This window comes from Zygotorulaspora mrakii, chromosome 8, assembly GCF_013402915.1.
Source record: "Zygotorulaspora mrakii chromosome 8, complete sequence".
NCBI lineage: Eukaryota > Fungi > Ascomycota > Saccharomycetes > Saccharomycetales > Saccharomycetaceae > Zygotorulaspora > Zygotorulaspora mrakii.
In genome coordinates this window covers 446,998-464,683 of record NC_050726.1, presented here as the reverse complement: position 1 = coordinate 464,683, position 17,686 = coordinate 446,998, and the positions used below count along the sequence as shown (strand labels likewise).

The 17,686-nt window shown below is 39.8% G+C and overlaps 12 protein-coding genes across 12 annotated transcripts; 8 read left to right on the top strand and 4 right to left on the bottom strand.

Moving 5' to 3' along the window:
- Positions 1–764: 764 nt before the first annotated feature.
- Positions 765–1,412, top strand: HG535_0H02340 (uncharacterized protein; the record flags this gene model as incomplete). The annotated part of the gene is made up of 1 exon (XM_037290737.1): positions 765–1,412. The coding sequence occupies one exon, from the start codon at positions 765–767 to the stop codon at positions 1,410–1,412; it is 648 nt and encodes a 215-aa protein (XP_037146632.1).
- A 206-nt stretch (positions 1,413–1,618) lies between these two features.
- HG535_0H02330 (uncharacterized protein) lies at positions 1,619–2,371 on the top strand (the record flags this gene model as incomplete). The annotated part of the gene is made up of 1 exon (XM_037290736.1): positions 1,619–2,371. The coding sequence occupies one exon, from the start codon at positions 1,619–1,621 to the stop codon at positions 2,369–2,371; it is 753 nt and encodes a 250-aa protein (XP_037146631.1).
- Positions 2,372–2,926: 555 nt separating this feature from the next.
- Positions 2,927–5,158, top strand: HG535_0H02320 (uncharacterized protein; the record flags this gene model as incomplete). The annotated part of the gene is made up of 1 exon (XM_037290735.1): positions 2,927–5,158. One exon carries the CDS (start codon positions 2,927–2,929, stop codon positions 5,156–5,158), a length of 2,232 nt encoding a protein of 743 aa, XP_037146630.1.
- Positions 5,159–5,334: 176 nt separating this feature from the next.
- Positions 5,335–6,624, top strand: PRP3 (U4/U6-U5 snRNP complex subunit PRP3; the record flags this gene model as incomplete). Its single annotated transcript, XM_037290734.1, has 1 exon — positions 5,335–6,624. One exon carries the CDS (start codon positions 5,335–5,337, stop codon positions 6,622–6,624), a length of 1,290 nt encoding a protein of 429 aa, XP_037146629.1.
- A 62-nt stretch (positions 6,625–6,686) lies between these two features.
- On the bottom strand, positions 6,687–7,004 carry HSP10 (Hsp10p; the record flags this gene model as incomplete). The annotated part of the gene is made up of 1 exon (XM_037290733.1): positions 6,687–7,004. One exon carries the CDS (start codon positions 7,002–7,004, stop codon positions 6,687–6,689), a length of 318 nt encoding a protein of 105 aa, XP_037146628.1.
- A 283-nt stretch (positions 7,005–7,287) lies between these two features.
- On the top strand, positions 7,288–7,527 carry MCO10 (Mco10p; the record flags this gene model as incomplete). The annotated part of the gene is made up of 1 exon (XM_037290732.1): positions 7,288–7,527. One exon carries the CDS (start codon positions 7,288–7,290, stop codon positions 7,525–7,527), a length of 240 nt encoding a protein of 79 aa, XP_037146627.1.
- A 465-nt stretch (positions 7,528–7,992) lies between these two features.
- Positions 7,993–8,631, bottom strand: SFM1 (protein-arginine N-methyltransferase SFM1; the record flags this gene model as incomplete). Its single annotated transcript, XM_037290731.1, has 1 exon — positions 7,993–8,631. The coding sequence occupies one exon, from the start codon at positions 8,629–8,631 to the stop codon at positions 7,993–7,995; it is 639 nt and encodes a 212-aa protein (XP_037146626.1).
- Positions 8,632–8,847: 216 nt separating this feature from the next.
- On the bottom strand, positions 8,848–10,797 carry DDL1 (putative carboxylic ester hydrolase; the record flags this gene model as incomplete). Its single annotated transcript, XM_037290730.1, has 1 exon — positions 8,848–10,797. One exon carries the CDS (start codon positions 10,795–10,797, stop codon positions 8,848–8,850), a length of 1,950 nt encoding a protein of 649 aa, XP_037146625.1.
- A 449-nt stretch (positions 10,798–11,246) lies between these two features.
- Positions 11,247–12,341, top strand: HG535_0H02260 (uncharacterized protein; the record flags this gene model as incomplete). The annotated part of the gene is made up of 1 exon (XM_037290729.1): positions 11,247–12,341. One exon carries the CDS (start codon positions 11,247–11,249, stop codon positions 12,339–12,341), a length of 1,095 nt encoding a protein of 364 aa, XP_037146624.1.
- A 198-nt stretch (positions 12,342–12,539) lies between these two features.
- OSW2 (Osw2p) lies at positions 12,540–14,855 on the top strand (the record flags this gene model as incomplete). The annotated part of the gene is made up of 2 exons (XM_037290728.1): positions 12,540–12,570; positions 12,637–14,855. The coding sequence occupies 2 exons, from the start codon at positions 12,540–12,542 to the stop codon at positions 14,853–14,855; spliced, it is 2,250 nt and encodes a 749-aa protein (XP_037146623.1).
- A 317-nt stretch (positions 14,856–15,172) lies between these two features.
- Positions 15,173–15,850, top strand: HG535_0H02240 (uncharacterized protein; the record flags this gene model as incomplete). Its single annotated transcript, XM_037290727.1, has 1 exon — positions 15,173–15,850. The coding sequence occupies one exon, from the start codon at positions 15,173–15,175 to the stop codon at positions 15,848–15,850; it is 678 nt and encodes a 225-aa protein (XP_037146622.1).
- Positions 15,851–15,981: 131 nt separating this feature from the next.
- On the bottom strand, positions 15,982–17,481 carry FRS2 (phenylalanine--tRNA ligase subunit alpha; the record flags this gene model as incomplete). Its single annotated transcript, XM_037290726.1, has 1 exon — positions 15,982–17,481. The coding sequence occupies one exon, from the start codon at positions 17,479–17,481 to the stop codon at positions 15,982–15,984; it is 1,500 nt and encodes a 499-aa protein (XP_037146621.1).
- Between the last annotated feature and the right edge of the window lie 205 nt (positions 17,482–17,686).

Sequence of the window (17,686 nt, the reverse complement as noted above, 5' to 3'; positions counted from 1 at the left end):
GGGGGGATATTTAAGTCCTAGATAAACCTCCAACTTTGTATTTATCAGTTTGTACGGGTTATCGCTACTAGAGCTGGTATTGGGTGATATCGTAATTAAATAAAAAAGCTTGAAACAGAATATCTAGCAACTCTTGCTTAACAAACCGTCCTGTGGCTATCCCAGAATCAGTGCTAAGAGCCTTTCAATACAGCTAACACTTGCGATTGGCTCTTTTGTCTTCTGAATTGTGACAATTAGTAGCAAGGAACGATTAGCCGCCTTCGCGGAGAACTTTCCTCCCCACGCTTACGCATAAAGTACGGGTAATACGTGTGAACAGTATGATGAATTCCATCAGAACAGTGGATAACGAAGCCAAAAGGAGTTGCGGCAGGTTTGGGTCCTGTGTGTTGATCTCTTATAGCCAGGGCCTGTTGGGTCTGCCAGGAGAAGCTGTTTTCCGATGTGAGGTGTTCACGGGAAGTTCCTGCCAAAATCTCCTGGAGCTCTGATGCCTACCAGGTGTCAGTGAAGTCTAGCTGTGCCTCAGGAACAACCAGCAGACATATATATGGAGAAGCTCAGTCTAAACCCCAGAAAGGATCCGAGGCAGCGCATTTACTAGCCATTAAAGGCCACACAGACCACTGTCACCGGAAACGGCCTGACGGTTGGCGATGAGAAGCCAACAATCAAGCCCCGGAGAATGATGTTATATGATGGCACATGGTGGGATGTAGTAGCCACAAGCCAACCAGCGCAGGTGAGACCGTTTGTTTACAATGGGTGATGCAGCAGTGGGGAGAATTCTTACCCATATGAATAAGGACCACAAGCTGGCACTCGTAGACTATCTATATGTATATGGTGGAGTGCCAATCACGGATCAAATTAGCAATGTTCGGCTGTTTAACATCGAATTGGAGTATATGACTTTGCAGTTTCAGCATGGTGCTGTGGAATATGACATTGAGAAGACTATTTTGTTTCAGCCTCCTTTGAATGATTGGTCAGAAGCTAGGGAGAGGCTGGTAAGTATGGCTAACGAAGCCGCAAAAAAACGCAATCTGTCGACCATTCAAGTTAATGACATGTCTTACCCAAGCACTGTACTTGAGCTGATTATCTTGGTACTCGCTCAGTTACCGTTGGTATGCTACTATTTCCGCTCAGTTTTGTATTGGTTGCCAATACCGCTTGCATTGAAGCAGTTCCTGGATAGCGATGTAACGCTGTTGGGTGTTACTCTACTCGCCTATATCACGCATGCGCTGGAAGTGTTGTTTCTATTGAAGCCAAGACTTGAATTTTATAGAGTGCCAACAGACTTTTTAATCGAATGGTATTTGTTTGGCATCTTGGAAGGTTACGCACCAGTGAAAAGGCTGGAGCAATTAGCAACACGAATCAAGATGAAGGAAGATAAGTGATGGCAACGCCAAATAGTTATTTATGTCGTTCGTATTTTCTATATCGTTTTGTGTAAATGATCAACCTCATTGCAAATGATGGATGGTCTTTATTTTTCTTAGCGGCTACAAAATCACATTGAATTTCATTATTTGGCCCTTTAGCACGAATATTCTCAACCTGCTGCTGCTGCAAACACTTAGGCAGTAACAGGAGGACTACTCTCATGGGATTGCGAGCATGGTGGGGTGCAATATGGTTTAGAGTATCTTCTTTTTTTATCTTTCCAAAGGAACTTAGTATTGCTGTTATTGGCCTACAAAACTCTGGAAAGACAACTTTCACTAACTTGCTCGGCGGGAAGTCATTCGAGGCAGATACTATTCCAACCTTGGGAATTCAAATAAACAGGTTCTCACTTGGGAATAGTCTGTTGAACGTTTATGATCTTGCGGGACAGACAAGGTTTCAACCTCTTTGGGAGCGCTGCTTTGATAAAGTCGACCTCATCATATATATGATTGATCTGAGTGATTTGAGTTGCCTTGCGGATGCCTTCTCAAAGTTACGTCAGGTTATAAGGCTGAGCAACACAGACCGCATACCACTGGTGATAATAGGAAATAAGATTGATCTCATCAAAGATCCTATAGACCCGATGGCGCACGGTGAGGCTACCGAGAAACCGCAAGCCAATTTCAGTCTTTCCAAATACATACCAGACTCTATGTTGACCAATTACAACTTTGATGATATCGAAACACTTAAGTTGGACAATTCAAACCTATATCGTTTGAAAAGAATCGATATCCTTTCTAAACAAATAGGCATTGACGTGAAAAACCATATTTTGCATGTACCTTCTTCAACAAGTGACAAAGAACATATATCACTGAATGCAGATATCGCCATTTTTACTTCAAGCTGCAAGAATGGGGACTATATTGATGAGATAACCAGCTGGATAACGCAACTGTGAACCACGCATGTAACGATAAGCACGTATACGCAATTAACCATAAAAAGCATTACCGAACTTTCTCATAAGAACCAAAAAAAAAGAATTTTATCAAAGCCGTAAGCTGATCATAATCAACCTCTGTAAGAATCTATCACCAATGGGGTGATATAAACATAAGAACGAGCAGCGCCGAAGATTTCAGAAAGACATTAACTTCAGGTAAACAGACAGTTTTGGTCTCTGTAATAGCGTTTACATATCTTGTGCAAAAAATAATCATTGGAAGATGTGTTTGCAGTTTTGAAGCTTCAATCTGATATCAGCTTTTCTTTATGCTTTTTCTTACTATGTACTGTACAAGCGCGGTATATATTTACAATCGATCTCAAGGGAGTTCCAAAAAACTTGTAACAGATAAATATTTATTTCGGACGACAAGCACGAAGAAGACAACCTAGGTGGCTATCTCTGGAAAATAATTCCAGGTCACCTGTGTTTCTGTCAAGGCAAAAAAAGTTTTCAAGAAAGACTCTCATTATTTCATTTAAGCGTTTTACATTGTATTTGTCAGCCATGCCTTTAAAATATCATGATGAGACTTTGAAAAATACCTACAAGCACTTGAAGTTGTACCCTAAATTGGCTTCCTTAAAACATGGAAAGAGATCGTTTCGTGATAAGCAATATGCCGTGATCAATGAAAGCTTCAAACCTTGTGTTTCTTTCAATACTGTCCCGTCTTATATGGATGATGGTGCTGAGGATGATGGCTTAGACTTTCCAGGTGTTCAGTTCCCAGCAGAGTACACTATGGAAGAATATTATGATGATGAAAGTGGTTATATGTCTGATAATTCTGAGTACTATCTTCGTAATAACTATGTGACCGATGGCAGATCTCGTGGGATGTCCCCACCACCAAGCTCCTACAGAAGTAAGAAGCAAATGTTGAGCTCAATGTTTAAAATAGCTGAAAACGGGAAAATTGTAAGAGTAGACTACCCAAGTAAGCCCACTATATTGAATGATGCAATAATTATCAATAGAGCCCAACCAGGATGGAAGAAATTATGGGTTGAAAGAAGAAATAAAATAAATGAAAGGGTTGAAAATAAAACAGAATATTTCAAGTATCCAGACATCATGTTTCCACGACAACCGGCACTGAAGACTTCCTTCATTAGTGAAGATGGTTATACACCAGTTTCAAAGGTACAGAGACGAAAAGAAAAGATTTTGCATAAGAAGGTGGGAAATCCTAATACTCCAAGAACGATTCTCTGCCATATCAGTGGGCGTCGACATACCTGGGTCGCATTAGATTGGACCATTAGAGAGTTCGCCAGAGACACTGACCATATTGTTGTACTGGCAAATTTACCAAAGTATTCCACGGATAAAAGTCGTGGCCGCCGCAGTTCAGCCACTTGTACTGGCTCACAAAATTTCAAGAGCGACGATATGCCTCGTTCAATATCACTAGATGCTAGAAGCGCTCAAATGAGTAAAAAGATGAACCCCTATGTTGAATGGACCTCCGGCTACCAACGGGATTCAATTGTCGAAAAACTGTTGAACATTTTAAGTTATATTGCACTGATAATACCTAAACGCATAACTATCAAAGTGACAGTAGAAATCGTTATCGGTAAAACAGAAAAGATAATGGTTGATGCGGTTAATGTTTATTCCCCTGATATCTGTGTTTCAGCTACGTTAAAGTGGGAAAGGACAGAGAATTTAGTCGTCTGGAAATCAAATAAACTAACAGATACTTTATGTACCAAATTTCCAGTTCCAGTTTTTGTAGCGCCGGTAAAAAGAATGTGGGAAGTTGAAACGTCACTTGAAAAATGTTTTCAGCCAATTATCATTGGTGGCTCAGAGTCAGCATCGGATTCTTCACCCGAAGAGACCTCCGCAACAGGGCAATATAGCGTGCTGGATAATTCCGAAACACCATCTGTCATTTCACTCACCTCCAATAGCGGTAATCTGGATAGCTATACAGAATCAGATGTCTCAGATTCGGAAGGCGGAAGCTCAATTGTATCACTGAAGGAACGACTAGTTTTGTTCTCGAAGAAGCATAGGCAGGATCTCACCAAAAGTTTGAGGGAGATTGATAACGCTGCACATGACACTCATTTGCAAAAGCAGTCAAAAAGCTTGAATTTTATTATAGAATCCTCTTTAAACTTTTCTTCGGGTATTGAACGTATCTCTAAGAATTACTCTGGCCAGGATGAAACAGGGCTAGATCGTCTAAAAAGAGTGATTACCGGTGGAACAGAAATAGTTTCAAACCATAAGAAATCAATGCTAGACGTTGATGATGTTCCTAAGAAGTCCTCAGATCGTAAAATATCCTCTACAAAACCGAGAAAAGGTGCTATAAAATTCGCCCCCACAGTCAATCCCAAGGACGGTAACAGGGCTCTTGGGAAATCGAAAATGAAACAGCCCGAATCGGGGCGGGAATCATTCATTAAAAGAGATTTATCGCCTCTCAGGCAAAGTACTTCTATCACTGTTGCTAGTGGATCCGGTGAAACTCAAAATACAAACTCCAATTCTATAAGAAAAGTACGGAGTTCAAATAGTCTTTACAGTACAAAGTCCAATGACTCGGTTGTGAGCAATGGGTCAGCAAAGAAAAAAAGTGGCGGTTTCCTATCAATTTTCAGAAGCGGGAGAAGTCGTTCAACAAGTAGACGTAACAGTAGTGGAAGTGAAAGTGATAGGGCAAGTATGGGCTCAGATTCAAGTAGAAAAACAAGATCTCGTTTATTCGGTTTTTCATAGCACAGTTTCTGTTGGTGTTTCGTTGATCTTTTTTGATCCTTATTTATCTGTAGACGATATATGTACTTTTAACATCTCGTATTCCGAGGTATCGAATTATAAAAACCCGAAATTTAGTAAAGAGCGTACTCAACTCTCGAGGTGTATGAAGGGAAGCGAAATTGAATGGCTGAAATATGAGAAAGAATATTGGAGGTAACAATAAGAGTGATAATAGAGGTTTGAAAACAGCCATAAATCCTCTTCTTCTGTCTTCGAATCTTAACTTAGTTTCGAAACAATACAAAGGTCAAAACCCATATTTAAGCACATCTCAACAGAGAACACCCGATAGCAAGATCAGAAAAAGATATGAACTTGGTTTAAGATTTTATGAGAAGGGAGAAATTAGCTCTCAAGTTGAACAGCTAAGGGATGAACAGCGTAAAGAGTTGGAAAGGGAACGACAGCGAACAACCATCGAACAACAGAAAACTGAAAGAGAAAACAAAGAGCTGAGTATCAAAATAGCTAAGGGAGAACTACCAGATCTTAGCCTGGGAGAGGATAAATATATCAAAACTCGGAAAGAAGTACCGAAAGTGGAATGGTGGGATGAAGCATATTTGGATGATGATATGAAAATCAAAGAAAAATACGTAAATCAAGAAATAGAAGACAATGAGAGTGATGATGATGAGAAATATGGCCCTTCAATACAGTATGTGCATCATCCTGTGCCGATAAAGGTTGATACGAACAAGGAGATCATAGCTAAGGTTCTCCTTACAAAGGATGAACAGAAAAAGATACGCCGCAATAAAAGAAAAATGCTTAGAGAGGAAAAGGAGACGAGAATCAAATTGGGACTTGATCCGAAACCAGAACCCAAAGTTAAATTGAGTAATATGATGAGCGTTTATGAAAATGATGCAAACATCGTGGATCCCACAAAATGGGAACAAGCTGTGAAAGAACAGGTTGCATTGAGGAAACGAAAACATTTAGAGGAAAATTCCAAAAGACACGATGAAGCTAAACAGAAAGCTAAATCGGAGGATTCCCAAAATGGAGGTAGCGATGATATTTGTCAAGTATTTTGGTTCAAAAGACTAACGAATCCCAAATTAAGGTACAAGATAAATATGAATAGCAAACAGCTTTCGTTACGTGGAACCTGTCTACGGATAGGCGAGCAAGGCCCAGGCATAATGGTAATCGTTGGCAGGGAAAAATCGTGTAAATTCTTCAAAAAATTGGTAACGAGGAGGGTGACATGGGATGATGCCTATGAGGATAAGACAACCAATACTATTGTAGATATGACGGGAAACTACTGCAAACAAATCTGGGAGGGTTATTTGGATAATTGCCGTTTTCCAAGGTGGTTCATGAAAGTTTGTGAGGACGAGACCGACTTCTCAAACACATTGGCACAATTCAACGCTCAGAATCTTGTTTCAATATTTAAACAATCTAATAATTAGCGAAAAAAGAGAGGGTCAAACAGACGTTATTATAGCATATATACAAGTCTTATAAAGATAGTTCATTCGGTGATCTTTGCGAGAATTTCAGAGTCTCGGAACAAGATCACCTCCTCATCACCATTCAACTTCACAGTGGATCCACCAAACTGTGGAATCAAGACGTTATCACCAACATTGACTTGGGGGGTGACCTTGTTTCCGTTAGCGTCAGTAAACCCAGGACCTACAGCTAAAACCTTGGCTTGGTTAAGCTTCTCGACATTTTTCTCTGGCAAATATAAACCGGATGCTGTCTTGGCCTGAGCCTTCACTCTTTGAACAAGCACACGATCCAACAGAGGGATAATGGATTTAGCAGATTTCAATACTGTGGACATAACTAACAATTGGTAATTCAGTATAGCGCACCGATAAGATAGTTGGTATACCTATGGTATTGGCCCCGATTAGTGCTCTTTATAAGCGTTATGCTGGCTTCCAATTGGTTAAGATTCTGGAAAATTCCACATCGTCATAAACGTCAGCATAGGACCCCGGGACAAATAAAGGGCACCCCAGAAAGCAGGGAACTTGAGGACTATCAAAGATATCTTGAACGGTGGTTAGCCTATTTTTGTGCCTAGCTACATCAAGCTTTTCTCCATATAGCAACAGTTTTCGATGGGGCAGGCTTATAAAATTTTTGGAATGGCAGTGAAGCCGCATTATTTAGCCATTGCCACTCTTTTGGGAACATTTGGAGGTGCAGCCTATTTCACTGGCGGTGGCAGCAGCACCGACAACTCGAACAAGATCGCTATTGATGAGAAAGTAAATCAAACCGATGTATCAAGTGAAAATATTGACGTTGAAAAACTCTTAGATAACTTACTGAAGGATTCGAATGAGGAAAAAAAGTGAGTGACACATGTGCAAGCTTTGACTTGCCAAGCGAGAGACAATACATAGATATTTAATCTAATCGAATCATTTCGAGCGACTAAGTTCATCATACGGGGCATGTAGCTTGGATTGTGAACAATAACGTCAACTTCCAATGCAACAGTGAGCAAACTCCACGGACGTTTGAATAAGCTTCACACCAGGAGACTGGTACTCTTATTTAAATGCATTCAACTGTGCATCGAAATGTATACTAGTTCTCTATTGAGTGACCAATCTGTGAGGCGAAAGAACCTCGGCGGCTAAATCAAGTTTGGAAGCCAACTCCGGGGGAAAAAGAGAGGTAGTTCATTTCAGGTTATATAGTACGTGCACTATGTTGCGGTATCACTAGGATAGGCAAGAGTTTGTATTTTCAAAGCAAGCGGTCACATATAAATTGAAACGAGGGATCTTATAATTACATATCGCGCAAGCCTGTATTCAGAGCAAATCGTCAAGACTTTGCTCAGAGTCCTGTTTGATCAAGTCCAGCATGCCTCGTGGCAGAATGGGCGCACCGTCTGAGTCTAGGACATATCTAAAAGGCATCTCGGTAGCTTCATTCTTGTTGAATCTGAATTCGGGGTAGTCAATAAACTTGATATCCTTGAATTTTGTTGACTTCTCAATGATTATTTGAGTTGTTCTGATGGCTGTGTCTGTGGTCATTTGTTTGTCCCCCAGTCTTCTACCAACAATAAGATCCGGATAGGCCAGTTTCAATTCGCTGGTACGATCCCTAGGAGGGTGGTCCCCCAATATTCCCCCAAAAACGAAATAATCAAATTTTTCAGCCTCATCAGGCTGTAGATCCTGGTCTGCTCTTGGATCTAACAAACAAACTCTCCCATTTTTTAGAGGCTCCAAATCAGGAAACTGTTCTTTCAGATGGTTTAGGTCATTAGTGGTCCATCTGAGACTCATTTCGAGCAGCTTGGGTGGAATATCTTTTGAAGTTGTATCTTTTGGTAGCGATGATAATATTAAATTCTCACAGCCTACATCGCGTATTATTTGGGCGTATTCCAAAGTGACCCATTCGCTGAAGCCTTGTTCCATATGCTCGATTATATATTTCATAGTACCTTTGTGAGATTCGTATCGATTCCAAATGGTGAGTAATTGAGTTGATGGCAGTTTATGGTGCCGCTCAGTTTTTATTCAAGTTACTCATCTCATCTTCATCAACTTGAATTTTTGCGGGAAACATAAAAGAAGGTCATGTGACCCTATGAATATAGATAGTGAAACTTATATATACGTATTGGACTTCCTTGCACTTGTTCCCTCCGCTTATTATTTGTGGGGTGTGTCACTCAAAATTTGCTTCAGAATAAATCCTGCTATATCCATCTCCTCGAAATATGAGACGTGAGATTTCGCGGCAGATATGATATCTACTTCAAGGAAACCTGAGGGCAGGGAATAGTCGACACGACCTGTGTGATTCAGTTTAGAAAGCAGTGATGATGCCTCAGTGGTAAGCATATCTTTGCCGCGGGACAACTTTTTCTGTTTGTCATTGTCCTTTAGAAAGTAGCCACCCAGTTCCAGAACTCTCGAAGCGATAGTGCTGTTGTCGGACCAATGAGTGATATGTGCCTGCTCCACCTCACCCATCGTGTTATGTACTAGAGGTTCTAACCTGTATGCAATGGGATCACAAACGTGAAACAAATTGTATAGATCTTGACAATCGGGTGTCTCAAATTTTTTGTTAGGATCATTGTTGTGTGGTATGCCCTTGGGGCGTATCTGTGTTCTTTGAATTAGTTTGAAAACGCCGACTGGGGAACCAATGCAAAAGAACTTGTTTACTTTGAAGTCAAGTTTGAACATCTTTGGATCCGAAAGTATATCAAATAGAATCAAGCTACCCAGAGAATGACCAAGTAGATGCACCTCCGTTTCAAAGCCAGGATTATTTTTTTTGAACAATCCATAGACATGATTCAGTTGCTTTCCTACTTCATTTATAATCTTCTCTTTGTAGTATCGTTCACCATATAACAAAATATCCAGTGCTACATCCCCAAGCAGACGCCTGAGGCCGAGAACTCCATTCACCGTGATGTTTCCCAGAGTGGGTAGGTGAGGATTAGAATCATGTGGTTTTTTTGCATCGGTTTGAAATCCAATTGTATGTCGCCACGTTATGGGTAGGACCTGTACGTTGCAATTCGATTCGTGGTCGTCAAAGCCATTTATTTCATTTAATTTTTGTAAGTTCTTGGATTGCTTGTATATTTTTTTCATATTTGACCTCAATAGATTGATAGTATGAGCAAAATTAACGTATTCATATTTCTTTCCGAGATTCTGTCCAATTCCGTGGACAGATAGTACCAAATGCTTTGCTTCGCGTTTATTATGTAATACATTCTCGTAATCCTTTTCAATTTCTCTTTTCAGGACATTATCATCCTCCTGATCTAGTTTTTTAGTATTTTGATCAGTTTTTTTACTCCGTGTTCCTACCCCAAAAACACTAGGTAATTCCCAGCTTATCAGATCTGACACACTCCCAAGATTTTTGGTAGTTGTAGCCACTTCATTTCCGATTGCCGTCTTTGCCTTTTCAGCCGCCTCTGCGATTGCGTTTTCACTGAGGCCCCTTGTGATTTTCGTGCCTTTAGTAGCCAACAGAGGCAGCACGTTAGCTCTCAACAACTTCAGTTGTAGTTCACCACCTTCTAATTCCGGCAACAGACATGCCGTTTTAGCATCTAAAAATATGACGAACTTGAAGTCTCCATAATCTTTCGATAATCTAAAAATGTCCTGCACAGATTCTGCATCATTGTCCTTTTCAAAGTTCACCTTCAAATAGTATTCTTCCAGTTCGTTGGTCAAATCGAACTTCACTGGGTTGTTTGCCGAGTCAAACCATATACCACGACGTACCTCATATACGGGACCCTCCCAATATGTTGGCCGTAGCTCCATCTTGGCAATATCCACTTCAAATAAGAAGTCTTCATTTACAGGCACTTTTTCGCCCTCATTTTTTCCCTGTTTAGCTTTACCCTGTTGATATTTCACTTCCAATCTCTTCGAGTCATTATTAGAAAACTTGATGAATTGCTTTGGTAACTTGTCTGGCTTATAATCTGCCTCATATGGTTTCGTTTTCGGAACGTCTGTTGCGTAAAACCATGGCCTTTGTCTTACCTGCTCACGCAATCTAGCGGAACGACATGAAATCAAACGTTTTTGTGAGTGGCGAGTACATGATCGCACAAACATCACAACAGGGACACAATACCAATCAATTGATGGCCTGAAACTACTCTTCGATACGGCTCCACTTGAAAACTACCCCCCACAACCCCATATTTGCTGATACATCACGTTTAAACGCCATAACCCGGCTCGAAAATGTGTTCATAGCTTGAATGAAAAACCACGTGGAATTATCACCAAATGACTTCTGTGAATCTGTGAACTTCAACGGTGGTTTCCGCTCGAGCACGTTAGCACAACGGTTCCAAGCAAGAATTGCTTAGGATGGTTGCCGACATTTGCCCTAAGATGTGTGAACGTGTCAGAGAAGTACCCAGTAAGAGCTGGGCAACTAGGGCTTGTGCTTGTGTGATGTATTATGTTTGAGCGTACTTATTTATATATAGATAGGTAATCGTTCCAAAGTGTCTGTCGCGTAATGGAGGTTAGTGGTATTTAGCTCTAGTTTGCACATGACAATAGGTCTTTATTCCATGAGCACAAGAGTGGAGGAGGATGGGGAAGAGCGGGACTCTATGGAAAGCGTCAGGAGTTCAAATGAGACGACCCCCGTGGATGGTAATGAAGAAGACCGGTTAATGCGCAGGATTGAGCTAGGGTTGCCTGTCTCCGCTGAATCTATTCCAGGAATATTGAACGGCACACTTCCCCCAGCAGATGAAAAATATTTGAATGGCTCAGGATCATATTACACTTCATCTTTCCAGGCAAGACCTCAGGCAGAGTTTTTCGATTTTGACGACAAATACAAGTACAAACCAGAGGACGAGCTGCTGGAAAGTGAAAAAATCGAGGTTGATGTTGAGGCTGAGATTGAAGTTGAGGTTGAGCAGCAAGATGAAGAGCAGCGAGAAAATGAAAAAGCCTCGGCAAAACACAAGGAATTATATGTTATGATTGATGTCTGTAAAATGGCATTCAATGACATGATACACGAGATTGACCAGGTCTTGATTATGGAAGAGAAGAGTCCTGTAAATAAGTCACCATTGTTTATCAATGAAAATGTACGGCAAATATTAGATCTTGTCAATGATACTCTTGAAAGTGGTAGAGCAGCGAGCAAAGATTCTACCACATTAAGGGTGAAACGTCAAACTGTTCCAAAAAATACGATAAATGACGATCCATGTGCAAAACTGCCGAATTTTGGAGTTGTACTAATAAAATCACCAACATCGATATCTCAACTGTGGGATGAATATACAAAAAAACCTTCTGAAAGACCAATAACAGATTTGCTTTCGTTTATTCTGCAGCAGCAAGGTTCACAAGATATCGAATTACTTGTTAAAAGACAAACGTCAATTCAGCAATTAGAAGCTCAATTAGGTTCCTCGTGGCGAAACTTTGATAAGAATTTTTCTCGTCAAATTAATAGAAGGAAAAAAATTTGGAGGGCTATTGAGGAAGGTTTGGAAGATGGACTCACGTTGAAGGAGTGCTTTCATATCCTGGAGACACATGTAAAGGAACGTGGGAATGGCCTAAGTTGGTACTATAGTGGTGTCCCTTTCAAATTGAAGGATATGCGAGACCTTGTATGAATATTGGCTAATTATAATAAATATTTTCTATATTCTTTTACTTTTTGTTCTTTTTAGTTTTCTCGGTTTTTTTGTGTTTTTGTCATGGCGACAGTAAATATATATGAAGGAACGACCTAAACATTAAACAAAAGTTATATGTTTCATATGGTGCTATAATAGGGACAACCATAGGTCTGTACTGATAAGGAAAGTCAAATGCTAAACAATCAATTAGTTTGCTTGATAGGTATGTTATTTTACAGCCCGGATTTATTACAAAAATGAATACTAATCAGTCTTACGTTTTTTTAAGTTGGTGAAACCGCTAATACTCAATTTTTAAGCTGGAGACTTAGCTTGGGTAACTCTTTTTTAATTTTGGTATCCCAGTATGTTCCAAGTGATGGACTTGTTGGTTGGAAATCCTCGAAGCTAGGTGCCAACTTTTACACGCCAAATATATTCACCAAAGATGTCAAAGAGCTCTCTTCTAGACTTATCAACGCAGCTGATGGTTCTTGTAAGTACTCCATAGATATTATGATAATTGCTGGCATATCAATAGAGTCAGTCAAGCTCAACTGCCTTGAACTATCCAAATTTGTCACGAAAGAGACGTGCATTTTAATCAGTGCTGATTTTGGTTGCGAATTAGAGGAAATTGTTTCCCGCAATATTGGCAACGAATGCAATTGCATCTTATCTATCTCATGCGATGTTGAATGTAGACAATTGTCCTCGGGATCGTACGCATTAGTTAATGACGACAACTGCCGAGTTTATTTTGGAATAACATACACATCAAAGAATTATGCTGATGATGACACACTTCTAAATAATGAAGTGAAATTCCACAAAGAAATGAATGACAAAGATAGTAGTTTGAATAGCATGATCGAAAAATTGACCGCCACGCCTTGGATAAAAGTTAAGAAGTTTAATGATTCTCAAAAAATGGCAATAAAGATGTGGGAATCCATAATTCCAAAGATTTCGTTGAACATTCTGTCAATTATCTACGAGCAATTCGATTACGATTTAATGTTACAGGACAAAAGTATTGAAACAATGTTCAAAGACCTCGTCAGAGAGTTATTTGAAATATGTACAGCTCAATGTCACGCAGAGGTGGTTGAATACTTATTACCTCCTGGAAATGAAAATGAGAGAATAAACTTTGACAGCATCATTGAACATTGCAGAAAAAAAAAAATAGAGCTCATAACGAGCACTGCTCATGAGTATCCTGAATATTTATCTCTACCCTTTGAACCATACTGTTTCTATCACAGATTTGAATATCCCGCTCAAATACTTCTTTACCAGCCAATTTCATTGGCCAAAAAGTATAGTGTTACATGCTCAAATCTGAATTTTTTGTTTGGATTTTATTCAAGACTGCTTTCCCTCAGCGGATTATCTATAAAAGGAGGCAGAATTGAGCGTGATGTAACACATTTCGATCAATTGATATCTTCGTCATCATCAGAATCAATTGATGAAGCATCCCGTTCAGAAGGTAAATCTAGAAAAAAATCCGCTGGGAAGAGAAATTCAGATTATTTCAATTTTGGATTCTCTATGTCGCTACCCACCGGAACAAATCAAGGTTTGCCCAAAAATGTTGAAGCTCAATACACCAATGGCCTGAGTGTCCCACCTAACACTAAAAGCTCTCAAAGTGATGAGTACCGTAACGCAGAAGATGCCAGTTCAGATGAGGAACAAAATGACTTGCAAGATAATTTGGCCTTAACCACAGGATCAATGTTTAACATAGCTCACCGTGATATTTGTAAGGGAAAAACTGCCCACAACCGCACAGACATAAACAGAAGTCATGCCTCATTCAATAGCATGCAACCACCTCTAACATCACAGTCAATACTTGATGACATGGGTATCATGTCAGCACAGCAATACGAAAAGATTAGTTTACAAAATCCATTCTGCAAATCTGAGACGTCTCTAACTTTCAACCATAGTAATTCGAGAGGAGTGTACAGTACTGCCGACTCCTTAAGAAGGCCAATCACCACGAGTGGTCTTGAAATCCAACTAAGAAAAGGCCATAACCTCATTGTCAAAGAGTATCAAGACTTGCAAAACAAGCTCTACAATTTTGAAATTTCTAAAGAAAAGGAGTCCTCCAACGAAAGGAGACTCAAATATGCACACATGGAAAACAAACTATGGAAATTTCAAAGATCACTCAACATTTACAACGGAAAAATCCCTCGTCCGAATACAGGAGATTACGAAGATCTACTCGATCACATTGAAATACTAACTCACAATAGCCCCATAGACGTCCTAAAGTGCACGACTGGTAGATATGGTGGAGTGGATCTTTTTACATCTCTTCAAGCTGGCGGGGAATCCAGCAGCAATCTGAATCTCAAAAACACCAGATCTTCGCAGCAGAAACACAACAATCAGCAGGTAAACCCAAGTTTTCACACAATTGCATCCTTTAGAAGCCAAAAAAGAATCCCATCAGATGAACAACTAAAATCCAGCTCTGCTTCTTAATCTTCTTATAGCCATGAGTACTTAATCAATCAATAAACTTATAAACTCATCATATAGTACACATCATAGTTTCCTTCAATGCCATCAATAAAGTTTTCATTTTTTTCATGCAGTGTAGAATGACAGAAATTCATGTTTTTACCCTTTTCGGACTTTTCACGCGTCATATGGAATTGCGATATATAAATAAATTTCCTTCTGGTAGCAATACATTGCATAGAATCCAGTTTATTTAACAATGGAAGTATTTTTTTTCCTACAACTATCTGTTTCAACAAAATCTTTAAGCTCAATTGAAGGTGGTCTGAGATTGATCGATGGATCTAATAGACTTGTCGCAGCATCCCGACGACGGCAGGGAGAGTACAGGCACTGAAAAACAAGCCCGCATGGAAGAAAGGCACAGCCGCAGCGACCATCATACTTGGGTTAACTTACAGGACGATATAGACCCAAAAGAAGCCAGCCTTCTGGAGGAACAATATTGGAATTTTGATGAAAATCCGGGAGATAACTTCCCCCTCCTGGATGGGCTATTTGAATCTCCAAGTTCAGCTATTGCGGACGCCTATCAAATAGGCAGCAGCGATAGGCAGACGCTGGGAGATTTAATGTGGAATGAAGTTAGTAGAAGTAGCTGTGAGACTGACCTGCTATCTAGGGCTCAAAACGAAAGCCAACATGATTTCGATACCAAAAATGGTAACGAGAACTCTTTCAAGATCAAGCCTCCTTTATCGAGGCGGAAATCGAATCCCTTTTATAGTCCGTCTCAACAGATTTTGGAGATGGTCAAGAAGAGAAAAAGGAGCAAAACCGCTAGGGTATCGAGAAGTCAATCAAGCTCAACAGTACCGACATTGCGACAGATCGAAAAGGTCCGCGGTGGTAGGACAGTCTGCAGAAAAAGTGGAAATAGTGATTTTCGACATCACGACAAATGGGGGCAGATAAGCCCAGATGCAGGATCATCTGAGCGGGGACCTTTATCATGAGCGATATGCCCCTCTTCACCACCGAAACCACCATGCCGCTGAGATGTATCATTTATCTATTTTTTGCTAGTTATCGTGTATATGTACTTTATTTGAAGGAAAATCGTTGTCAAGTTTTGAAGAAAATAACATCAAGTATATAAGTCTTCATCTAATCTTGCAGCTGGATTATTCTCAATGAAATCTAGGGAAACTTTATGACCAAGCAATTCTCTTATATTTTGCACTTTATATTTAATCATAGTTGGCCTTTCCAGAGATAAACCCCAACCCAAGACTCTTAAGTCCCTTGGCAAACCCATTGGTTCCAACATTTCTGGTCTGAACATACCAGAGTTACCGATTTCGACCCATTTACCAAGACCTTCATGCCACGAGTAAATTTCCATCGATGGTTCAGTGTATGGGTTATATGTTGGTTTGAAACGTAAACCTGTGACACCCATCTTAGCGAAAAACTCCTCCATGAAACTAATCAGTCCACCTAAAGTGATATTGTAATCAGCTAATACACCTTCAACCTGATGAAATTCAGCCAAATGTGTTGCATCAACTGCTTCATTACGGAAAACACGATCGATGGAAAACAATCTTGTAGGCTTTGGATCCTTTGATAATTCGTGTAGCATCTTCGCAGAAATTGCTGTTGTGTGAGTTCTAAGGACTAATTTTTTACATTCTTCCTCTTTCCAATCATATCTGTAACCTATTGAATCAAATTTACCATTTTCATGAACAGCTTTGATATTCTCAATATATGTTCTATCCTCTGGTAGGTCAGATTTTGAAGGATCCTTAATATAGAAAGTATCCTGAAGATCACGCGCAGGATGTTGTTGAGGAACATATAGAGCATCAAAATTCCAAAAACCGGTTTCAACATATTGACTTGTTGGCATTTCAGTGAATCCCATTGAGAAGAAAATTTGTCTGAACTCCTCTCTAACTTTGTTCAATGGATGTAGGGCACCTGACTGAACTGGTAAACCTTTGGAGTTGAAGTTGTAAGGCTTGAACTTCAGATCTTTGTAAGAACCACTGACAATCATATCAGCTGTGATATCAGTTTCTAATTTGTTCAGATCTAAAGAAAAATCATTACCTTTCACAATAACGAAATCTGTCACTTTTTTGGGTACAATCAACTTCCTTTTCTTCAAGTCAGCCAAAACTTTAGCATTGATTTCAGAATCTTTCTTATCAACGATTTTATGCAAAAGTTCCTTTGTCTCATCACTTGGGTTTACACCACCCTGTAATTTGTCACTTAGTTCTAGTTCGTTTTCTTTACTCTTAACAATCCAACCGTTTTTGAAAGCACGCGCTTGGCCAACCTTCCCCTTTGGTCCTAACTTTTCGTTGACATCTTTAATTTTCAACTTACCGAAGTCTTTGATTAGCTGAACTAGTTTCATTTCATGTGACCCGTTGGCCAAGATATCCTTACCCTCTTCGCTCAAATCATATTGAATAGAGTCTTTTCTAGTGTACTCGATTTTGCCGTGCGCATTTAAAGAGCTCAAAGCTGACAAAATGTCTTGTGGATCCTCTTTTGGAAAGGTCGCTAGAGTTGAATCGATTTTTCCCAAGGCATTTAACTGTTGCAGCACGTCCAACTGAAATGCAGACATTGCGGAATTGAGTAACCTCTAGTATCTATTGGGAACAACCGAAGCTAGTAAATCGCCACAATCAATCTCGCGATTCAATTCTAGTACAATCTCTCTACCTGATGCTCGAATTTTGTTTCGTTCTCGTAAAAATTTTTTATCATTTGCGCTGCGCAGAAAGAAACAACAGCAACTATTACCCGGGCATAAGAGCTGTCTATAACAC